The following is an 18894-nucleotide window of genomic DNA, read 5'->3' as shown; positions in this document are numbered from 1 at the left end:
ATCCATTTCATGTCTTACAAGATTATTTTCCTCTCTTCCCCCCATATCTCATCTTTGAATTCGTCGCAGCATGTATATCTTTTTTCGTTTCCAATCTATGACGCTCGCCTTCTATCGTGCCTTCTTTTGCTCCACCTGTTGCATGGAAAAGGAGCAGAACTTGTCCTTGATTGCAACAACTTCATACGTACCCTCCTGGCTAGCCTTGACGACCTTGCTATGTTCATACGAGATGTCGTGTCTAGTCTCGAGTACGATACTTCGCTGGCCCTTCTTGGCGTTGCTGCTTCGCGTGTAGGTGAATTCAAACGGAGGTGTGCCCCAGAATTCAAAAAGAATATCCACCTCATTTCCTTCGTGGATATCCACTCGAGAGTGTTTACCACGGCTGATCTGCACGCTAGGTAGAGGGTGAATTGTTTTGGGGATATTGACAGCAGCACGGCATTCGCTGGCCTTGTCGGAGATGCTAGTAATGGTAAACTCGCCAGGCTTCTCAGCAATACGCCGGAAGCTGGTAGTCTGTGACTTGGCATTCCATTGGCCGTTGAAATCGTAAGCAATGTCAAATGGCGGAGTGCCAGAAAGGGTATAAGAGATACGTTCGCCGATGCAGTAATCCTTGCGAGACTCCAGTGGATATATTGAAGGGGCATCGTATAGTTGGACTTGGATCGATGGGATAGATGGTCCGCCAATCTCGTATTTCCTCTGGCAGCCTCGTGCATCACGGACGGTGCGAATGAGTAACTGCTGGTTACCAAGACGGAGATGCTGGCGAGGAATAGACATGCCATAATTATTGGTTTGAATGGAGGGAATTCTGTAAGTTTCCGGAGGGGATCCTACTTGATGCTTGATTTCCACTTCGACGTAGAACGGGGGGACGCCGGTAAGAGTAATAGGAATCACATCTTCTTGCTCTTGCTCTTCCATACAGTATTTGAATGTCTGGCCTGGCTTGGAGAAAGTTGCAGACGGCTTCGCGTTCACACGTTGCCGCACAGTCAGGGGGTTGAAGTACTTATCACTGTTGTAGAGATTATCTGCAAGTCCAGAGAATTTGTAAGTGTAATCGCCAGCCCTGGACGTGTCCATGGCAACAGCAGCCTTAGACAAGGCGGCATCGAACCGTCTTGAACTAAGCGAAGCTGCGCCCTGCACTGGTTTATGTTTGACCTCGTATTCCACGTGGTATGGAGCGGATCCTGTATAGCCATAGTCAGTATGCCGTGCACCATTCGGGAAGCGTCTGTAATGCTAAAGTGAAGCTTACCTTTCATCTTGACTTCAAATCCATCAATATCACCTTCGCAAATCTCCTGTTTGACAAACACGCCACCGGCTTCTGTGATGCTCTTTGACGGAACGATGGTAATTTCTGGTCGGGGGAACCAATCGACTTCAAATTTGGAGGCAGTGGGTTCGACAGTTCCAGGGCATTGCTTATCTACAATGTCAACAAGCTCGTAAGTACCTCGAGACCTGACCAAAAGGTAATCATTTGGTCCGGTAATGGTCTTGGTGATGATATCGGATGGTCCATCCAGGTTTCGATAGGAGACAGTCCAGGGAGCCTCTCCCTGAAGGCGAAGTGGCAGGCGAAGAGCCGTATCCTCAATGGCCATGATGCTGTTCTTTTGTTCGATCAATCCGAAAGCGCCCCTAGGTCGCTGGCGACGCACAGATATTTTGAGTTGATCTTGCAAGAAAGTTCGACATCCACGTTGATCCTGGACACTACTAAGAGCAAGAATGTACTCTCCACCCTTTGACAAAGTCGATGTCTGGATCTTGAAGGTGGTATCTTTAATCTTCTCTGCACGTCCCGGCTTGCGCTTGCCGTCGTGGATGATCTCCCATTCCAAGCTGAATGGTGGATCTCCAGCAAGCACGACGTCCACATCCACCTCAGATTCGAGACATGCGTTAATCGTCTTCTCGGGGTTGGAGATATATGCCGACGCAGCCGGCTTGACTACCTGCTCCAGGACCTTGTCTTCACCCGTCAGGGGTAATCCAGTGTAGACACCATCGTCGATAGATCTAAAGATGTACTTATAACGTCCGGCCTTTCGAGGAACGAGTTCAATCTGGGATCTCAAGGCATCCACACGGTGGGCCTGTTTTTCAACTCGTCCATCGGAGATAATGTCGTATCGTACAGTGAATGGAGGTGTACCGACAAGGTCCAAGTCAACGCGGAGACCAACAGAGTTGCCGGCGCATTTATCGGGTATCTCCTCCGTTCGCAGAGAGAGGTGGGGTTCCAGGGGATTCAGCAACAAACAAGAGGAAGGCTCGTCCACTTCACCCTCACAAGATCCGCTTGAAACAGACTTCAATGTGTAGAGGCCAGGTTCAGATACCAACGGCTTATCGAGCGAGTTCTTGGGAGAGTATTCTCCAATCGAAACCTGGTCGCCGTGGTCACCGCTGTTAGTAATCGAATCGATGGGCGAGAATTCCCAGGTAACCTTGTGAGACGTATCATCCACAGGACCGGCGAAGCCAAAGCTGATGGGCAGTTTGGCTGGACGACCCCTTGCCACTCTGATGGGATTTCTCAAATCACAGCCCTTCATGCGAATCTTGGGTCGCTCTTTGACAGAAAACTTCTGGGCAAGCCATTTCATCTTAGGTGCATCTAGCTCTTCGTAGGCATCGCCATATTTGACAACGTTGCCAAGTGCATCGTGCACCTCCTCAACTGAATACTCCCACACTCCAGGGGTAGCCAGAGATTCGTTGAGCTTCACGGTTACTTTTTGAGACTTGACCCAGGAAACGTCATCGCCATCGTCTAGACTCAAGCCGGAGGTGCCGGCGAGTGGCGAGGTGAAGCCTTCTGGTTGCAGACTCTGAAAGTGGAAAGCCTGGGCTTTTCCATTAATTGATCGCGAATATTTGATCTTCAGTGGTGGCGTGCCAACTACGTCAAGCGACAGGTTGGATAGATCATGAATACATCGGTCCAAGGATTCGGCCGTTTGAATCTTGGCTTGTGGACAAGGCACCACATATGTATCTCTGACTGGTCTTTGAACTTCGAGCTTGTACTCGTCCAAAACTTTGTTTAGTCGATAGATGCCTGGCTTCTTGACAGGGTATGTCCAATGAAACGGGACAGCATCAGGATCCGCATTGTGTTCTCGAATTATCTTGGCCACCTTGTTTATTTCTCGGCTCGGGATCTTGATGGTCTCCTCTTTGCCAGTGTCGAGATCGAGACGTAGGATTTCGATTTCGGCAGGAACAGTAGAGTTGAAGAAGATTGGGAGAGAGGCCGAGGTCTGAGTCTTTCCAGACAAGCAAAAGGGCGTATGGTCGGGGTTGAGGACGGCAGAACCTTCGGGAAGAATGTTGATGGTTTGCTTGCCCATGATCAACGAGTGGTTGTTTAGGATATTGGAGACCTTGACATGGTGTTCTGAGACGGAGATTTCACGATCGTAGAGGACCTTTGCAACGCCGAGGAGCCAACCCTGCCATGGAAGCTAGCTCTCAATTAGTAACCCAATGTTGGCTAGGGAAATTGATGCGGAAAACATACCGGAATATTGAACATGAGCATGTAATTGGTCACCAAGTGAGACGCAAAAACAGCGGTAACCACGAGCTGGGAGAGCTCCAGCCAGGGTATCCTCAGCTCGGGGAGCCCAAAGAGAAAAGTAAAGTCAATGAGGATCCATTTCAAGAAGAGCCACCAAGAGGCATCTCCATCCTCCACTACTTGTAGCCAGTCGTAGAGTTTCCACGCCCACAGCAAGATGTAAACAGCAAAGGCGTACAGCCGTTGTTGTGGCCCATCGAGAAGCGTCAAAGGAATGACCGGCTGAGTGTTGGAGATGCGGGGAGTTGCCTTTTCTTGGGCCTGAGGAAGCTTTGCCGTTCTGTTCAACCCAAGTTTTGAGTCAAAGGTATCTTCTGGCGGTTCGTTGTCGTTCTGAAATCGTCGTCTGGGGACGGCTGGGGCTGGAAACCCAGACCGCAGGCGAGGATTCGCGCTCATCGCATTCCGTGGTGCTGTGAAAATCTGCTCAGAGGCATCGGTAGCCGCAACAGCGCACTCGTGGGGCCTTTGCACGGGAGATCAGAAGCAATCGGAATGGCGTTCCGCTGATGGTTTGCGTTGTCGCGTGGCTTGGGCGAGCTTGACTGGATGGCGATTTTGGGTGCCTGGTGGTTTGACCAAGTTTACCTAATTTTTCAGTGGATGCCCTTTTTTGGCGGTTGAAATGCCGACACGTCCAGACGCGACTTCTGCTGGCTCGCTGAAACGGAGCGCCAGGAGCTAATCAACAGTGATGCTGTCAGCGGGGTTAGCGGGTTTCGAGGCCAAATACTGCGCTTTGATTGGCTAGAATCCCACTAGGCCGTAGATGGAGAGCTGTAACTGTAAAGTACCGCTACTCATTCAGCGACCGGCCAATGCTCTTGTCGAGAGAATGACAAGGCAGCTTGAAAGTACTGGGTCTCTACAACAAAGTTGAAATAAATGCACTTCTTCTGCTCTGTAGCTCCCATTATGCAAATACACAGCAAAGCGACACTTCAGCAGCACCTCGTGATGTTCGCCCAATAACTTCTACTTCCAAAGATAACGACGCGTATTCGTACTCTCACCTACTGGGAGATCGGCATCCAGCACCGTCCATTATACTGAGGGTGGCGGTGAGGATGCGGATAATTTGAGCGATACAGCAGCTGGAGAGACTTGATTGAGTCAACATCTCGCCTCATATACCGCTAAGATATGCGACTTGCCTTGGTGAGTCCTTATCATGGCCACCAGTACATTGTCCAGGTGCGTCATCGGCAAGCAGATCAAGTCCCGGAGTATCCAATCCACCTCCTCGCCTCATTGCCTCTTCATCTCTGCTCGTTCCAACTTCAAATATCTACACATACACAAAAAGAAAAGAAAAGAAATGTTTCCTACTGTCTATATTAATAGCAGAGCAAGAAGCGGATGCCTCCTCCAAGATATGCTGTATCTGGTGGCAAGAATTACATGTAGTCAGGCCGCTCATCTTATCATGCACCCAATCTTTACCTTGGCCAGCTGAGCAGCTTGACGCAATCTGCTGGTTTCCTTCTTCAAGTCACTTGCCCCTCTTCCTTCTTGTTTTCGTCTTAATTACACCCTTATCTATGCCTTACGTGTACTGCATGGTGTCGCTTTTAGCATTACCCAAAAATTCAGTTGCCTCAATGATCCTTGCCCGCCGACCTGTTCGCAATACAAACGCAGCTTGGATAATAACAATGTCTAACAGCTCTAGGGCCAGTTCGCCAAAAGAGGGAGATTATGCACTATCTGATAGGCCTCTTCGCCGATCTTCTCGGCAGGTTGCATCTACCATCGTTGTCAAAGCCCCAGAAGCATCTGCTGAAACCTCATCCACGAGTAGTTTGAATGAGCGGCGACGAAATCCAAAGCGCAAGGCTGCCGAGGCCGCAATAGAGTCATTAAATTTGCCTGATAACCTGTTAGACGAAGCACTACGGCCTCTTACATCAACAGACATTGAAGAGTGGGAAGGCTGGGTTGAGCTTGAATCAGAACCTGTGAGTTACAGCTGCTTACTTTGCCCAGGCAATGCAGCGAATGGGGTGGACGCCTCTCAGCTTGCCTACAATGCGATAAGCACCCAACCATGAGATAATTTAAGCAACGCACTGACAGGCAGATCTTAGGCATTCTTCAATACCATTCTACACGATCTAGGGGTCAAAGACGTCAAGGTGCAGGAACTCTTCAGCATTGACCAGAGCTGGCTAGACACACTGCTGTGAGTTCCGAAGATGCTGTTGTCGAATGAAAAACTAAAATCTTCTCCAGGAAACCAATATATGGTCTGATATTTCTGTTCCAGTACACCCCTAGTGTTGAAGAAGATGAAGGGGAAGATGAGACGGGTTCGCTATGGTTCGCAAACCAGGTAAATATCCCTCAACTCCCGTGTTTTATCACCTTTCTATCGGCCACATGGCTAATTTCTCTGGTTTCGAAACAATTTAGACTACCAATAATGCATGTGCAACATTCGCTTTACTCAACATCGTCATGAACGCCCCAGAGGTTGAACTAGGCGACAAGCTTCGAGAGTTTAAGGAGGCGACCAAGAACCTTAACACCGTTCTGCGAGGACACGAAGTCAGCAACAACAAGTTCATGAGAAGCATACATAACTCATTCACTAGACGCATGGACCATCTTAATGTCGACCTCTGCTTAGAAAATGCCGTGTCGGACACGAAATCAAAAAAGGCAAAAACAGGATCCAAGGCCGCAAAGAAAACGAGTAGGAAGAAAAGAGCCGACGATTCATATGGATTTCACTTTATCGCCTATGTTCCAGTAGATGGGTATGTTTGGGAGTTGGATGGGCTCCGAAGCAAGCCACATCGAATAGGTGAGTAGCCTGGTCAAGCAGCTTGATCCAAAGCGCTTTGAAGACTAATTAATCCCTGTCATTTCACATAAGGTCCCATAGAAGCCGACGAGACCTGCTGGACAAATATCGCAAGGCCCCAGATTGAGGGTCGAATATTACAATATGAGGAGAGCCAAATATCCTTTAACCTCCTCGCCCTCTGCCAGCGCCCTGTTGCGCTGCATTCCCACTCCATCGCTCAAGCAGCCGCAGCAATCCGCCTCCTGCAAGAGCAAATGGAGCACAATTCGGAATTTTCTGGCTTAATCAACGGCCAGTTACCAGTCTTGGAAAAACCGGCTGAGTTGTCCGAGTTCAATCTCCGTTCATCCGATATCGAGAACATTGCAATACCCAAGGAGATACAAACCAAGATATCGCACGCTACGGCCAATGTTGACGACGCTTATGATCTCTATCAGCAGCTTGTCGTCGACTTAAAGGTTGCCATTGGAGAACACAGAGCCGAGATGATTTCCCTCGGCGTAGACGAGCAACGCGTCAAGGATCGTAAAAAGGATTACGGCCAGGCGTTGCACAGATGGGTACAAAAACTCGCAGAGAAGGGCATTCTGGAAGATATTATCGAGAATTCCTGAAATGGCGTTACAGTAGAGGCAGGGAGAAGGAAGCGTCGACAGATATTGGGCAACGGATAGTCAAGAACGCTGGGGCCTCGAAGACTGCACCAACTCAAACAGCGAACCTAGTCTTAGAGAGAGTAATATAAGATGTCACATTCTGTCTACAGGCATCAGGGGTGCGAATAGGAGAATATGAGTCAGACTCAGATTGGATATTGATGAAAGTCCAAATCTAAAATTAGATGAGGTTCGTCTGGGCTAGCATGTGAAAAGTTTCCTTAGGGTCAAGGCAAGAGACTTCAGCATAAGAGTAAAGGTCTTTTCAGTACCTAGTTATTTATCCTAAATGCTCATACATTAAACCTAACATTGAACCCAGCGTTGATCCTAATGTGGACACTCACTCTCCGGGGTGGTGGTAGGAGCCTCTTTTTGAAGTTTCGAAAGTGATTTTTTGTGGGTGTTTGCAGCCAGCTTGGGCTATTGTACGTAGAATGAATGAATGGATGAAACAGAAATTGAAGCATGTGAAGGCATGCCGCCGACTTGCGAGCAGGTGATTGAATTGCGTTGTAGCTGTGGCTGAAGGAGCTGAATCAACTGGCGTATATAACGTTTGACCCGGTTGATGGCGTTGAAGCTAGTTCAGTGCATGCAGCCTTCACGTTTGTTTGCTTGACAGGGGACTATCCATCTGTTAATTTTACTGATTGAAGGAGATAATACCATTATGTTGAAGAGCTTGTCGATGCGGGACACCTTAATCACTGTCAAGACGATGATGCTGTGGAAAGGATAAGTAGATTAGTTATACAATTATAGAGCAACCGTATGAGAAAACTCACCCCTCGCAGGTCGAATAGAAGTTTTTTTCCTACAAGTTAGCAGCCATGACGGGTCGCCTATCGCTCCGTTCGTCTGCTCGGCTCTGTAGTATCGAGAATCGAGGCTGTATTGTGTGCCGAAGAGATGGCCAATCCAGTCCGGGTCTTCGTTTACGAAGACATGTTCTGGTGCATAGCCACTGTCCGCCCGTCTATGTTCACTAATGACTCCAAGTTTCGCAACAAAATCGACCTTGTTAGCAAAATGCTCTGTGCGGAGAACATGGGAGCTGAGAAATTCGAGGTCCATCTGACTCTGCCCGCTATTCTGTAGGGGCGCAATGACAACATCGTCGGGCAGATCCAGCTTCCAGTCCACGCTTGGATTCCCAAATGTGAAGACGCAAAGCCGCTCCAGCATTGTCTGCCGAGTGTTGCCCGTCCCAGCAGCGTCCTCAACGACTAATTCCTCCAACGCAAGACGGAGGAGGAGGCAGCCCTGCGAGTGGGCTATCACCACAACATGCTTGTATACGCTTCCGTCTCCGTCTCCTGCTTGCTCCAGTGCCGCTTCCAGCTGCTCCTTCAGCTTCTCTTGAGCGCCCCTGCTGCTGCTCGTTCTTTGAATGAGCCTTTTCTGGCTTCTTGCATTACCCTCGCCTGTGATGTTCCTTTCGCCGGCACATTCGATGAGGTCCCACAAAATGCCATCTCCCCTGTTGTAAACACCTGTTATCTCCCTTGAATACTGCCTCGCCAGTTTCTTGCAAGCGAGGTGTAGCCAGAAGAGCTCCGTAGCGATACCATTGACAAACAACCATTTCTCATTCGCGACTCTTGGTTGCTCCTCTTCTGTTTCATCTTGTTGTTCCTCCTCTTCTGTTTCATCCTGTTGTTCCTCCTCCATTTCATCTTGTTGCTCCTCATCCGTTTCATTTAGTTGGTTTCCTGCCAGCGGTTGCCCTGGCCCTGCCGGTGTTGCATTTATTACTCGTTGCCTCCCCGATGGCCTGACTTCAAGGAGTGTCCCCGTGTCATAGTCATCGCTCCTTAATGTGGTTTCACTGCTCATGTCGATTTCTTCGAATGTGATTGAGGTCGCCACGTTCTTGAGTATGTAGATTATGGATCTAGCCAGTCTCTGGACCTGGCATATCAGAGCATGCCGATTCATGGGCTGCGAGAGGTCGAATTCATTGTCTTGCCCATGTGGATTGTTTTGTCCAGTTGCCCCGTTCAGTGAGCTTGCTGGAGCATAGCACTTTGCGCATTCAACCAGGTCGACAAAAAAGCTTGCAAGCTCATCAGCATTGCTCCATACCAGCCCAAGTGTCGCTGCATTGATATCGTTACTGAATATGCCGTTTCTGATAATCCCGAGTTGTCCCACTCTGGTGAGCACCGCATCCAGGAAGCGCCGCGAGAAGACGTCAACCAACTGAGCCAATAGAGAAATGTCAGCAAGTCTGACAGTCTTGATGACGCTTTGGACAAGTTTATTGTGGTCAGCGACATTGTCCACAAGCCATGTTGGAACTTCAGTCAGAATCCTCTCCTTCCTCTCCCTTCCGACTAGGCCGTTGGCCGCGATATTCACAGCTCCCCCAGTCATTCTGCCCATCCACGTTATCCCATTTTCGACACCGTTCGCCAACTGGCCTGCTACAGGTCCGATGACAGGTATCGCCTCCCATATAGAAGCCATGAATGTAGGTTGATAGCACGCTGTGGAGTATTATAATTGATAATGATTTAGCTCGGATTCAAAGGGATCTGGGGTGACTCTTTCGAGGCTGTGAGGAGAAGGGGTTTCTGGACTTATAAGCAGATCCGAGCACGCGGCGCAAGTTGATGGCACAACCGAATCGAATAAATTGAATGAGTGACAAATGGCAGTCGAGCTGGATTCCCTTTTAGTCTCACAAGTCACTCTTCTTTTCCTTCAGTTCGACCAGCTTTCCTTTCCTCCGGCCCGCGTTCCTATGATCATTTCGACGTAAGTGTATGCCCCCCTCTAGATTTAGTTTTCTCCTCATGCTTTTCTCAATCATAAATGCCGTGGCCACCAGGCTCACCGTTTGACATGGGTTGACACTGGGCAAACCAGATATGTATTCACTAGCGCTGTTAGGCTCAACTTTCGCATTCTCTTCGCCAACCACAATGGAAGCCCATCTAGCTATGTGTGCGGATTATCTCAAGACAGTCTTGACTAGGGATCTGATTGGAACAAATCCTTGGGCTTTCTTTGATAATAACTTTGACTAGGGATATCTTTTGCGTTTGGATGTACATCTCGATAAAGCATGTGAAAAGTCAAGGAATGGAGGCTTGCAGAATTCACGGCCGTTAGCTCAAAGGTTAACCCAGCTGGATAGATTCCGATCTTTGTAATTACTACAATACCTTATAGCCACACCTTCTATCAGCTGAAGCCACGGCATTTAATACGCGTACAGGTCAATTGGCAAGTAAAACACTAATTCGTTTAAAAGATTCATAACATCTATCTATAATAAGTAAGCAAGAGAGCTAGTCTTGGCCAAACGAGAGGCTCAAATAAAAATGTAGAAGTTTAATCAAGGGCCTCCAGGGTATACTAGGTTAAGTAGATAAACAGTGAAGCCGAGCGAAGCTGAAATCAGGAGGATGCTCGACGGAGCTTCTCAGCTGGCCTTAGGCTTCTTGTCTGTTCATATAAGCATCCATGCCAGTACCTGATCGACGGACCCTAAGATAGTTACCTTTTCGCATTCTAGTACTGCACTAACTCTTTCGTCTACCGCAACTACTTTGTAATTAGCATGTGATAGCAATGATGCCTCTGCAGCTCTGATCATATGCTCCACCTAAATAGATGAAACCGAAATAGAGACAAATGCCCAAACTTTATCTTGAGCCATATTAGAAGGAAATGAACTCCTTTAATGATTCAGATGTCATTGTATCCTCTTCTTTGCCCTATCTTGCTGAAGAATATTGAATATAATAGTATTCTATTCCTTTAAAAGGAAGTGGCAAGAGGTATTATTTATATTGAAGCAGTTATCCCAAGATCCAGGGGGAATAAAGAGAAGTGGCGAGGCTCGCCGACCTCGTAGCCATACGCCTCCGATAATAAATCTGACTCCAGTCTACCATCACGCCATATAACTCATGCTCAGGGGTATATAAATCTTGTAACAAAAAAGGGGAGGGCAATGAAGAAAAGCCAGCGCATGACAAATCCCACATTTGCCAGGACAACGAGTCACCCTCAGGTCTAATCGAGCGGGAATTCCTCTCGGATGTTGGAAATGAACCTGCAGGTCTCGACGTCAAATCTTTTGAAGAATTTCCCTGCCAAGGGAAACATGCCTTCCCGAATCAGGGAAGGATCAGAGATGAGCTCAACATTACGCAGGGCCACCACATGCTGTTCGGGCTCCGTTTCAGTTCTATGAGAGTGTCAGTGGACAATTGGGAAAGAAATAAATGGTAGAAGTGAAAATCGAGCTACTTACATGCACATAAAGCAGAGTGAGTAGTGAGAACTGGTTGGCCTGGGGCTGTGAGTGTACCGGAGTAAATCATCGTGAGAACCTTCCCGTAAGCTTGATTGCTGCGACCCTCTTTCATGCCAGCTGGTAATGGCGCCAAGCCAGCCATATCGACGATGCCGAAACACTTGGCCGACCTGAAACGGAGGGCCTCTTGGATCATCGCAGAGATCTCTTCGATGAACGAGCGGGGCCATGCCATCAGCATCTCGTACAAACTGCCAAAATTGCCACGGGTTGCCGAAACCAGCATCAATATTGCGGGGAAATCCATCTCTCGGGTTGACAACGCTGCTATACAACGGCCACAGGTATTTTTCAACCATCCAAACGTCCTCTGGCCAGGCCCCAGGGAATCGACGTAGGAATTTGGCCAACCGTTCAAGCCACGTGGAGTTATTCGGAGGCGTTAACAGTAACGTAGCCCACGAAGCAGCGTAAAGACAGGCATCAGCATTCATTCTACTGTCTCCGTGCATGAGTTGGCTGAGTTCAGGATGTGCATGGTCTTGCATGTCTGATATCCTCGCTAAGGTAGCCCTTATATTCTGTGCCGTTCGCATAGCCATCATCAGCGCCGGGACTGGGGCAAGAAAGAGTCCGGCGTGCTCCTGCAACCCTAGGCGGGTCAACGTCAGTTGCAGATATGGCAGTTGGATCTCGTGATCGCTGCCATACGGGTCGAGGTACATGCGCTGGGGCTGTGTCTCCAATTCCTCCACAAGCCCGCCGTCTAAAGCATATCCAGTTGGTGGGTACACAATGGCATGTACATGAGTTGGAAATGCACAACACCTCGCATCGATGTCGAGTCGAGATGCCACGCAGCAGAATATGGCGGTAGAAATGATTGGGATGGACTCGTGGTCTGGGTGACGCAATGCTTGTCCGATTAAGCAGTTTCTCAAATTGCGATAGTTTCGCTCTGGGTCCTGTACTCCGGTGAAATTATGTGCACGAAGCCAGCGGACCAGCTTCAATGCCTTTCTCCGAGTTGACCAGTTTTGAAACTTTGGGTGGCAAGATCGAAAAGAGGCCGTCATCTCATCAAACATCCGTGTAATCTTATCCACTTAGCAACTCTTACATCAGTAAAGATTGGACTAGAGGACGTACATCATCGAGGTCACCACGCTGATCGTGCAGCACAAAGAGGTCAAAGGCGCCAAGAGCTCTTTCGAGCTGCTCGCCTGCCAGCCGTATGCTAGGCGGCTGGGAAGATAGCATGAGCGACTGCCATTCTTGAATGGCGATGTGCTTGTGGATGGTGTCTAAGAGCCCATTGCTATAGTATCTACACCGCTGTGTGAGCATTCAAGATGGAGATGGCGGTATACAGGAACTGTACCTTCTGGCCAAGCCATCTTCAGCAGAAGGAGGTGTTTGGCATTGTTCCAAAAGAAAATCTTTGGCATCATAACCGATCTGGCCTATGATTTCGAAGCCTCTTACGCGGTTAACCTTGGTCCGGATGATCTCATCCAACAAGGCGGATATTTGCCGGTTGCGAGCGCTTCTGAAGATGAAAAGCTCTTTCCAGTTCGTCTCTTGAGCCAGTGCCGCCGTCTTCTCATAAAACCTGTGCCGCGGGTTCCAGTACTTGAAAGAGCTGCGGCAGTGGTGCCTCCAGAGAAGGGGTTCATTGGCAAGGTGGTAGAAACGACGTGACACCAGCTGGATGTTGCAAAGATTATCGTGGGGCGAGAGATAGTACAGCAGATGGCCGATGATCTCGTCAGGCACCTGGTTCAGTGATAAGACGCCATCGTTGCAGTTCTGCTCCATAGCTGCAGACCGATCCACAGATTATGTGAGATGATGCGAGTTTTTAAGACCCCAGGTGTTGTGTATCAGGAGCCTTCAAGACAAAGTGCTCCTCTCGCCGCCCTTTCTATCGTGGCGGGAAAACTGGTGGCAGCGGGCTCTCGGGCGCCAACATCGATGCGGAAACGAGGAGCGTTGGTGCCCTCTGCTCTGTAGAATGACAAAGATTTTGTTGCAAATTGAGATGGCCAAACCCTGGCATTTATGCCCAGATTACTCGCATATTTCGGTCTTTTGCGCCGGATCCCTGACCATTTGCCATGCGTTCCGCCTTTCCCCGCAAACGGGATTCATGCATCTATCGAAAAGATAATGCAATAAAGCGATCTTCACTGGCGGATAAACGGCGGCAATTGCGTCGCTCTTGGGGGCATTTTAAATTTCCTGCAAAGTAAATAAGATACGGAGGAAAGAAAACTACCTACCTAGGTACGTAGACCTTAGTTTCCCTGGATACTGATTTTATGATACAAAGTATGTATTAATATACCTACAGCAGTCACCCAAGGCAAAGCCCAAAATCTTGTACGAGCCTCATTTGGGGTACCCCGCCATTTTTGCTCATTTTCCCGCTGCACAGGGTACGTACACGGCAGTGGCAGAAGTTGAGAAAACTCTCCCCCACATAAATTTTGGTGGCACCCAAACTTCCATAAATGGGCTCCATGTTACAGACTCTGAAGATGTGCGCCTCTTACGGAGAACATGTTTTCGAGATGCCTAGAATATTTCAGAATATCTAAGTCAAGCATATAAATCTCTTGTGAGATGTATTTTAAATGATTTTTTCTTTCCAGCTGTTAGTGTCAAGAAAACGAACACACTGCCGTAACAGGATTTAGCCTTATAAGTCTCTGTAATACTAGCACATGGAAGGGAGAAGCCGCATTCTATAACTACCAAGTACTATTTAGTGCCAAGGGATGCTTTATGGATTCTGTAGACTTTCTCCGCAAAGCGAAATATCATGCATTCGGGCTACTCCAAGCTCAGAAAAGCAATTGAGTTTTATCAGAAACTCCAGGGCAAAATCCGAAAGGTTGATGCTCGAACATTGGTGGCGCTAGTCCTAAAGTGGCATGAATGTAAACAAGGCTAACGCGATAAACAACCAGCACATCTTCATATTTAACCTCCTCTCTCCCACGCGAAACCCTGCCTTCAACATCCCACACTCTTGTCTCAAAGCTCAGTCTAATTTCTCCAATTTACTTGTGCAAGTCGCGCGCAGCTCACAATATTGGTTATTGCTACTCCACGCCTTCCTTGACTCTCCGAATCCAGTCATCATTCATCGAGCAGATCTACTACATCTTGCGCTCAGCTCGACTTCATCCCACGATAGGCATCCTATGAAGTTTGACCTCGAATCGCACCCACGAATATCTCACACAATCCCACGACTCTTTCAAACCACGCCGCCGAAATGGCCCACCAAGGCTTTGGCGGCATCCTCGACACGCCACGAAGCAATGCCGGTGACGCGACATATCTTAGCCGACTGCCCGATATCTCAGACATTTCTCCCGAAGCATCATTTATAGCCCCAGACAAAGATGATGACTTGCTACAGCGACTCCGCAATGGCAGACGCACAGGCTTCAGAACGCCCCGCCGGAAGGGACCGCTTGCTGATCGTCCAAACCTGCCATCGAACATTGGAGGCGGAGAATTTACACCACTACTCAAGTCCGCTACAATGAACAGCACACGGAGGAATGGGAAAGAGAATAACGCCGCCGCTACCACCACACCGGTCGCACTGAGGACAATCGACGAGGACGAGATGACCCCGATGCCGCAAATGGACTTTTCCGCCTACTCAGCACGCAATGCGTCATACCTCGATACGCCACAAGTCTTAGCCAGCAGCATCTCCTCGACGCCGTTAGGTCCCCCACCACGCAGGGATGGAGACATGGGCCCTCTGCAGGACGGAAAACAATTGTCTCTACGCGAGCAAGAAAATGTCATTGACAAGCTCGAGAAGGAGAACTTTGGTCTCAAGCTTAAAATCCAGTTTTTAAATGATGCCCTCATGAAAGCAGGCCCTGGCTATAATGAAGCAGCTCTAAAGGAAAACACGGAGCTCAAAGTGGAAAAGGTCACAATGCAGAGGGAGCTTCAACGGTTCAAGAAGCAGATAACCACTGTCGAGCGTGATCTCGAGAAGTCTCGCCAGCGAGGACTAGAGTTGGAGGAAAACGCAAAAAGGAAGCACGCCAACTCCAATGAACTGCAAGCCGAGATGGACACACTACGACAGAATCTCCAAGATCGCGAGTCCCATATTGAGGAACTACAGCAGCAGGTTTCTCAAGGCCAAGATCACGATGATCAAGTGGAGAGTTTGCGGGACGAGATTGAAGATCTGAAAGCCGAGATCCGTGAGAAAGAGGTCTTAATCACGGATCAGGAAGAAAGGCTGGATACACTTCAACAGAATCTCCAAGACCGCGAAGCCCAGGTTGAGGAGCTAGAGCACCAGGTTTCTCAGGGCGAAGACGGCGGAGAAAAAGTAAAGGAGCTACAGGAGATCAATGAAGAACTCCAAGCCGAGCTCCAAAATCGGGAGGCCATCATCAATGAGCTGGAAGTCAAGGTTGACGACCTTGAAGCCGAGCTCCAAAATCGTGATTCTAATATCAATGAACTGGAGGGCACGATTGAAGAACTCGAAAGTAAGCTCATCCAGAAGCAAGGCCTTATGACAAAACGGGAGGAAGAGTTGGAAACCCTGCGACAGAATCTCCAGGATGTTGAGTCTGAGAGAGACGATCTACAGCTTCAAGTTTCCCGTGGCCAAGGCCACGTAAATCAGGTTCAGAGTTTGCAATTCGATAATAAGCAACTCAAAGCCGAGCTCCGTGAAAAGCAACACACAATACAGGAGCAGGAGAGGAGGCTGTACGACCTCGAAGAGACAAAGAGGAGGTTAAATTCTGCTTTGTCTCAAAAGGAAAAGGCCGAGAGGGTTCTAGATGAGTTCGAGGAAGAGAGGGCAAATGTGTCGTTCGTTCCCAAGGGGCTATCCCGACAGCGTGAGCAGAAGATCTCCCAGCTACAGGGGGAGCTTCTGACTTTGGAGAAGAAGGCCGCAAAGCTAGCCATGGATAATGGCAATCTTCAAGCGACCATAGAGGAGTATGTGGCAATAGAGCAACAGGCAGCAACACTCCTTGCCGAAGTCGACAATCTCCAAGCGGCGAACGACAGTCTCCAGGCAGCAAACGAGAAGCTCCAGACGGCCAACAACAACCTCGAAACGACTGTGCAAGATTTACGCCAGAAGCACAGCGGCTTTGGGAATGGCTTTGGGAACGGCTTTGGCCAAAGTGGCTTCGGGCACAGCGGCTTCGGGTTCAGCGGCTTTGGGCGTACCAATCAAGATTTTGAACGCCAAAAGTTGGAGGGCGAGGTCTACACTCTGGAGAAGATGTTGGCAGAGGAAAAGAAGAAAGCCGGCGATCTCCAGAAATTAGAGGCTCAAGCTCACAACCTGGAGAGGATGCTTGCTGAGGAGCAGAAGAAGAGCAGCGAAGCCGAAGATGCGGTACGAGCCCAGTACGATGACGAAATCCAGAGGCTAGACGACGAGATCTCGACCTATCAGGCACAGATGTCAAATCTGAAGGCGGAAATTCGCAACTTGGAGGCGGAGATTTTGGATCTGAGGGCAGTGATACGGGAAAAGGACAATCTCTATGATAACGACAGCACAGAGTGGGAGACTGAAAAGAGGAGGCTCGAATCAAAGCGAGAGCAAGCCGAGGAAAAGGCTGCCGGTCTTCAACGCACAGTAGACCGTCTACGTCAAGCTGAAGGTTCTCTCTCTAATAAGGAGACCAGGCTTCAAGAAGTGATGCAGATCGAGGCTGATCGCCACCGGAGCGAAGAGAAGGTGCTAACTCGTCAAATCGACGATCTTCAGGAGGCGCTGGACACACGCCAAGGCCTTCTGACTCAGGTTCGCAGTGAGCTGTCTACTGTCCGCGATGAGTTGCGCCAGGCGAAGATCGACTATCAGGCACAGGTCAACCGAGTCGAGGAACTCGAAATACGTGGCGTCGCCGAGAATAAGGCGTCGCAGACCATCAAAGAGCTCCAGCAAAAGCTAATTGACTTCGAGGACGAAAAGTCAGCTATGGAAGACTTGCTCGAGAAGGCAGAAGAAGATGCTGAGGAAATGGCAACCCAACATGAGCTCGCAATGCAGCGCCTGGTACAAAAACTGGAAAAGGCCAAACGTGAGCGTGATGCTGCCACCGCATCTCGTACGGAAACCAACAAGCAGAGCCAGCAGTTGCGAAAGAGCCAAGCTGAGATTGAAAGCCTCGAGCAGGAGGTTTTGCAGCAGGAGAAACTGATTGAAAACTTCGTCGCTTCAGAGGCCGCCCTGCGGCAAAAGCTCGAGCGCACCCGCAGCGAGCGGGCGGCGTATCGTGTGAGCGCCGAGAAGCTGCAGAAAGATCTTCAACTCCTGAAGAGGGAGGCGCAGGAGGTGCAGGCGCAGCGTCGCCATCGCGGCAGCGCGGACGATGTGTTGAACACCATTGTGAGGGCGGCTGAGAACACAGAGGCGCAGCATAGGCAGAAGTCGAGCGACATGATGCTCCAGATGGAGTTCATGCATGCCCGTTGGGAGCGTGAAGCGGCTCTTCGTAAGGACGTCTCGTATGCAAAGAAGTTCGTCCAGCTGCAACTCGATGTCGCAATGGCCTGGTATGTCATCCCCCTTTTCCACCCCCTTGTATCATTCTTGTAGGAAATACCTGCTGACCAAGCCCTTTCATTTTTACAGTAACAAAGCTCAAGTCCGTGAATTACAAAAAGCCCGCGCCTACGTCCTTCAAAGCCGCCATCCCGTTGTTATACCCGAACTTCCCTCCTCCACCAAGTCCCCGACAACTCTCAAGGCCTTCCTCGTCATGGCCCGCTTCATCGCTCGCATGCGCATCGCTGCGCGCAACTGGGCTCCCCAGGAAGGTGCCCGCAAACAGCTCCGCCTCGATATCAGAGAGAAGCGCCGAGACAAGCGCTTGAAGCTGCTCAGCGCTGTCCCCGTCGAAGCCCTCTACTAAGCATGCATTGTTCGCAATACATTTGGCATACCGAATGCCTATCTCCCCCTTTTTTGTTATGAAAGACCAAATACCCACATATATCTTTCTATTCTCTTTCTCGGTTTCTTTGTGTTTATAATCATTATTTTGGGGGGCGATCCTAGAATCAATCATCTGATTCCTAACGCTAACGACTTCTTTCTTACGAATTGCTTTGCAAGGATAACGGTTTATGGATTGGTGATGAAAGGTCAAACTATGTACAGGATAGAAGCATCTCTTTTTTTGGCATGGCATAGGATGGGAATCGCCCGGTTGGATCGGGCTGACGGTAGCAATGGCGTTGGGGGGGATGGAAAGCCACTGGATTTGTTTTTTTCGGTAGTCTTTTTTATTTCACACAGTTGAATATTTTCTTGTTTAAACAACGCGCTCGTATGCTCATACGTAAAAGTTATTTTCTCTCATCAAGGCGATTACAGTGCTCATAGTAAATAATGGCACTCCTTGGAATAGTGGCATGTCAACGCAGGTAGTTCCTCGCTTGCTGTTATATAATTCGAATAGTGTCAAATCCTAGTACATACGACCATAGGTAGAGGAGAATTCGGGGTCCCGTC

At 49.1% G+C, this 18894-nt stretch overlaps 5 protein-coding genes across 5 annotated transcripts; 2 read left to right on the top strand and 3 right to left on the bottom strand.

Annotated features, from left to right (window-relative positions):
* Nucleotides 1–111: 111 nt before the first annotated feature.
* Nucleotides 112–4012, bottom strand: TRIVIDRAFT_208743 (uncharacterized protein; the record flags this gene model as incomplete). Its single annotated transcript, XM_014102037.1, has 3 exons — nucleotides 112–1208; nucleotides 1277–3485; nucleotides 3554–4012. The coding sequence occupies 3 exons, from the start codon at nucleotides 4010–4012 to the stop codon at nucleotides 112–114; spliced, it is 3765 nt and encodes a 1254-aa protein (XP_013957512.1).
* Nucleotides 4013–5412: 1400 nt separating this feature from the next.
* TRIVIDRAFT_116373 (uncharacterized protein) lies at nucleotides 5413–7039 on the top strand (the record flags this gene model as incomplete). The annotated part of the gene is made up of 5 exons (XM_014102036.2): nucleotides 5413–5571; nucleotides 5701–5795; nucleotides 5846–5945; nucleotides 6026–6419; nucleotides 6492–7039. Coding segments are annotated over 5 exons (1296 nt in total), but the record flags the coding sequence as incomplete, so codon positions are not given.
* An 861-nt stretch (nucleotides 7040–7900) lies between these two features.
* On the bottom strand, nucleotides 7901–9259 carry TRIVIDRAFT_134060 (uncharacterized protein; the record flags this gene model as incomplete). Its single annotated transcript, XM_014102035.1, has 2 exons — nucleotides 7901–8695; nucleotides 8864–9259. Coding segments are annotated over 2 exons (1191 nt in total), but the record flags the coding sequence as incomplete, so codon positions are not given.
* A 1851-nt stretch (nucleotides 9260–11110) lies between these two features.
* Nucleotides 11111–13172, bottom strand: TRIVIDRAFT_37182 (uncharacterized protein; the record flags this gene model as incomplete). Its single annotated transcript, XM_014102034.1, has 4 exons — nucleotides 11111–11285; nucleotides 11352–12459; nucleotides 12500–12681; nucleotides 12736–13172. 4 exons carry the CDS (start codon nucleotides 13170–13172, stop codon nucleotides 11111–11113), a joined length of 1902 nt encoding a protein of 633 aa, XP_013957509.1.
* A 1465-nt stretch (nucleotides 13173–14637) lies between these two features.
* On the top strand, nucleotides 14638–18699 carry TRIVIDRAFT_208741 (uncharacterized protein; the record flags this gene model as incomplete). The annotated part of the gene is made up of 3 exons (XM_014102033.1): nucleotides 14638–15370; nucleotides 16352–17933; nucleotides 18013–18699. 3 exons carry the CDS (start codon nucleotides 14638–14640, stop codon nucleotides 18290–18292), a joined length of 2595 nt encoding a protein of 864 aa, XP_013957508.1.
* Between the last annotated feature and the right edge of the window lie 195 nt (nucleotides 18700–18894).

The sequence above is a fragment of the Trichoderma virens genome (genome assembly GCF_000170995.1).
Source record: "Trichoderma virens Gv29-8 chromosome Unknown TRIVIscaffold_5, whole genome shotgun sequence".
Classification (NCBI taxonomy): domain Eukaryota; kingdom Fungi; phylum Ascomycota; class Sordariomycetes; order Hypocreales; family Hypocreaceae; genus Trichoderma; species Trichoderma virens.
The sequence above is the reverse complement of the archived record's forward strand: the minus strand, read 5'-3'. Positions and strand labels throughout refer to the sequence as shown.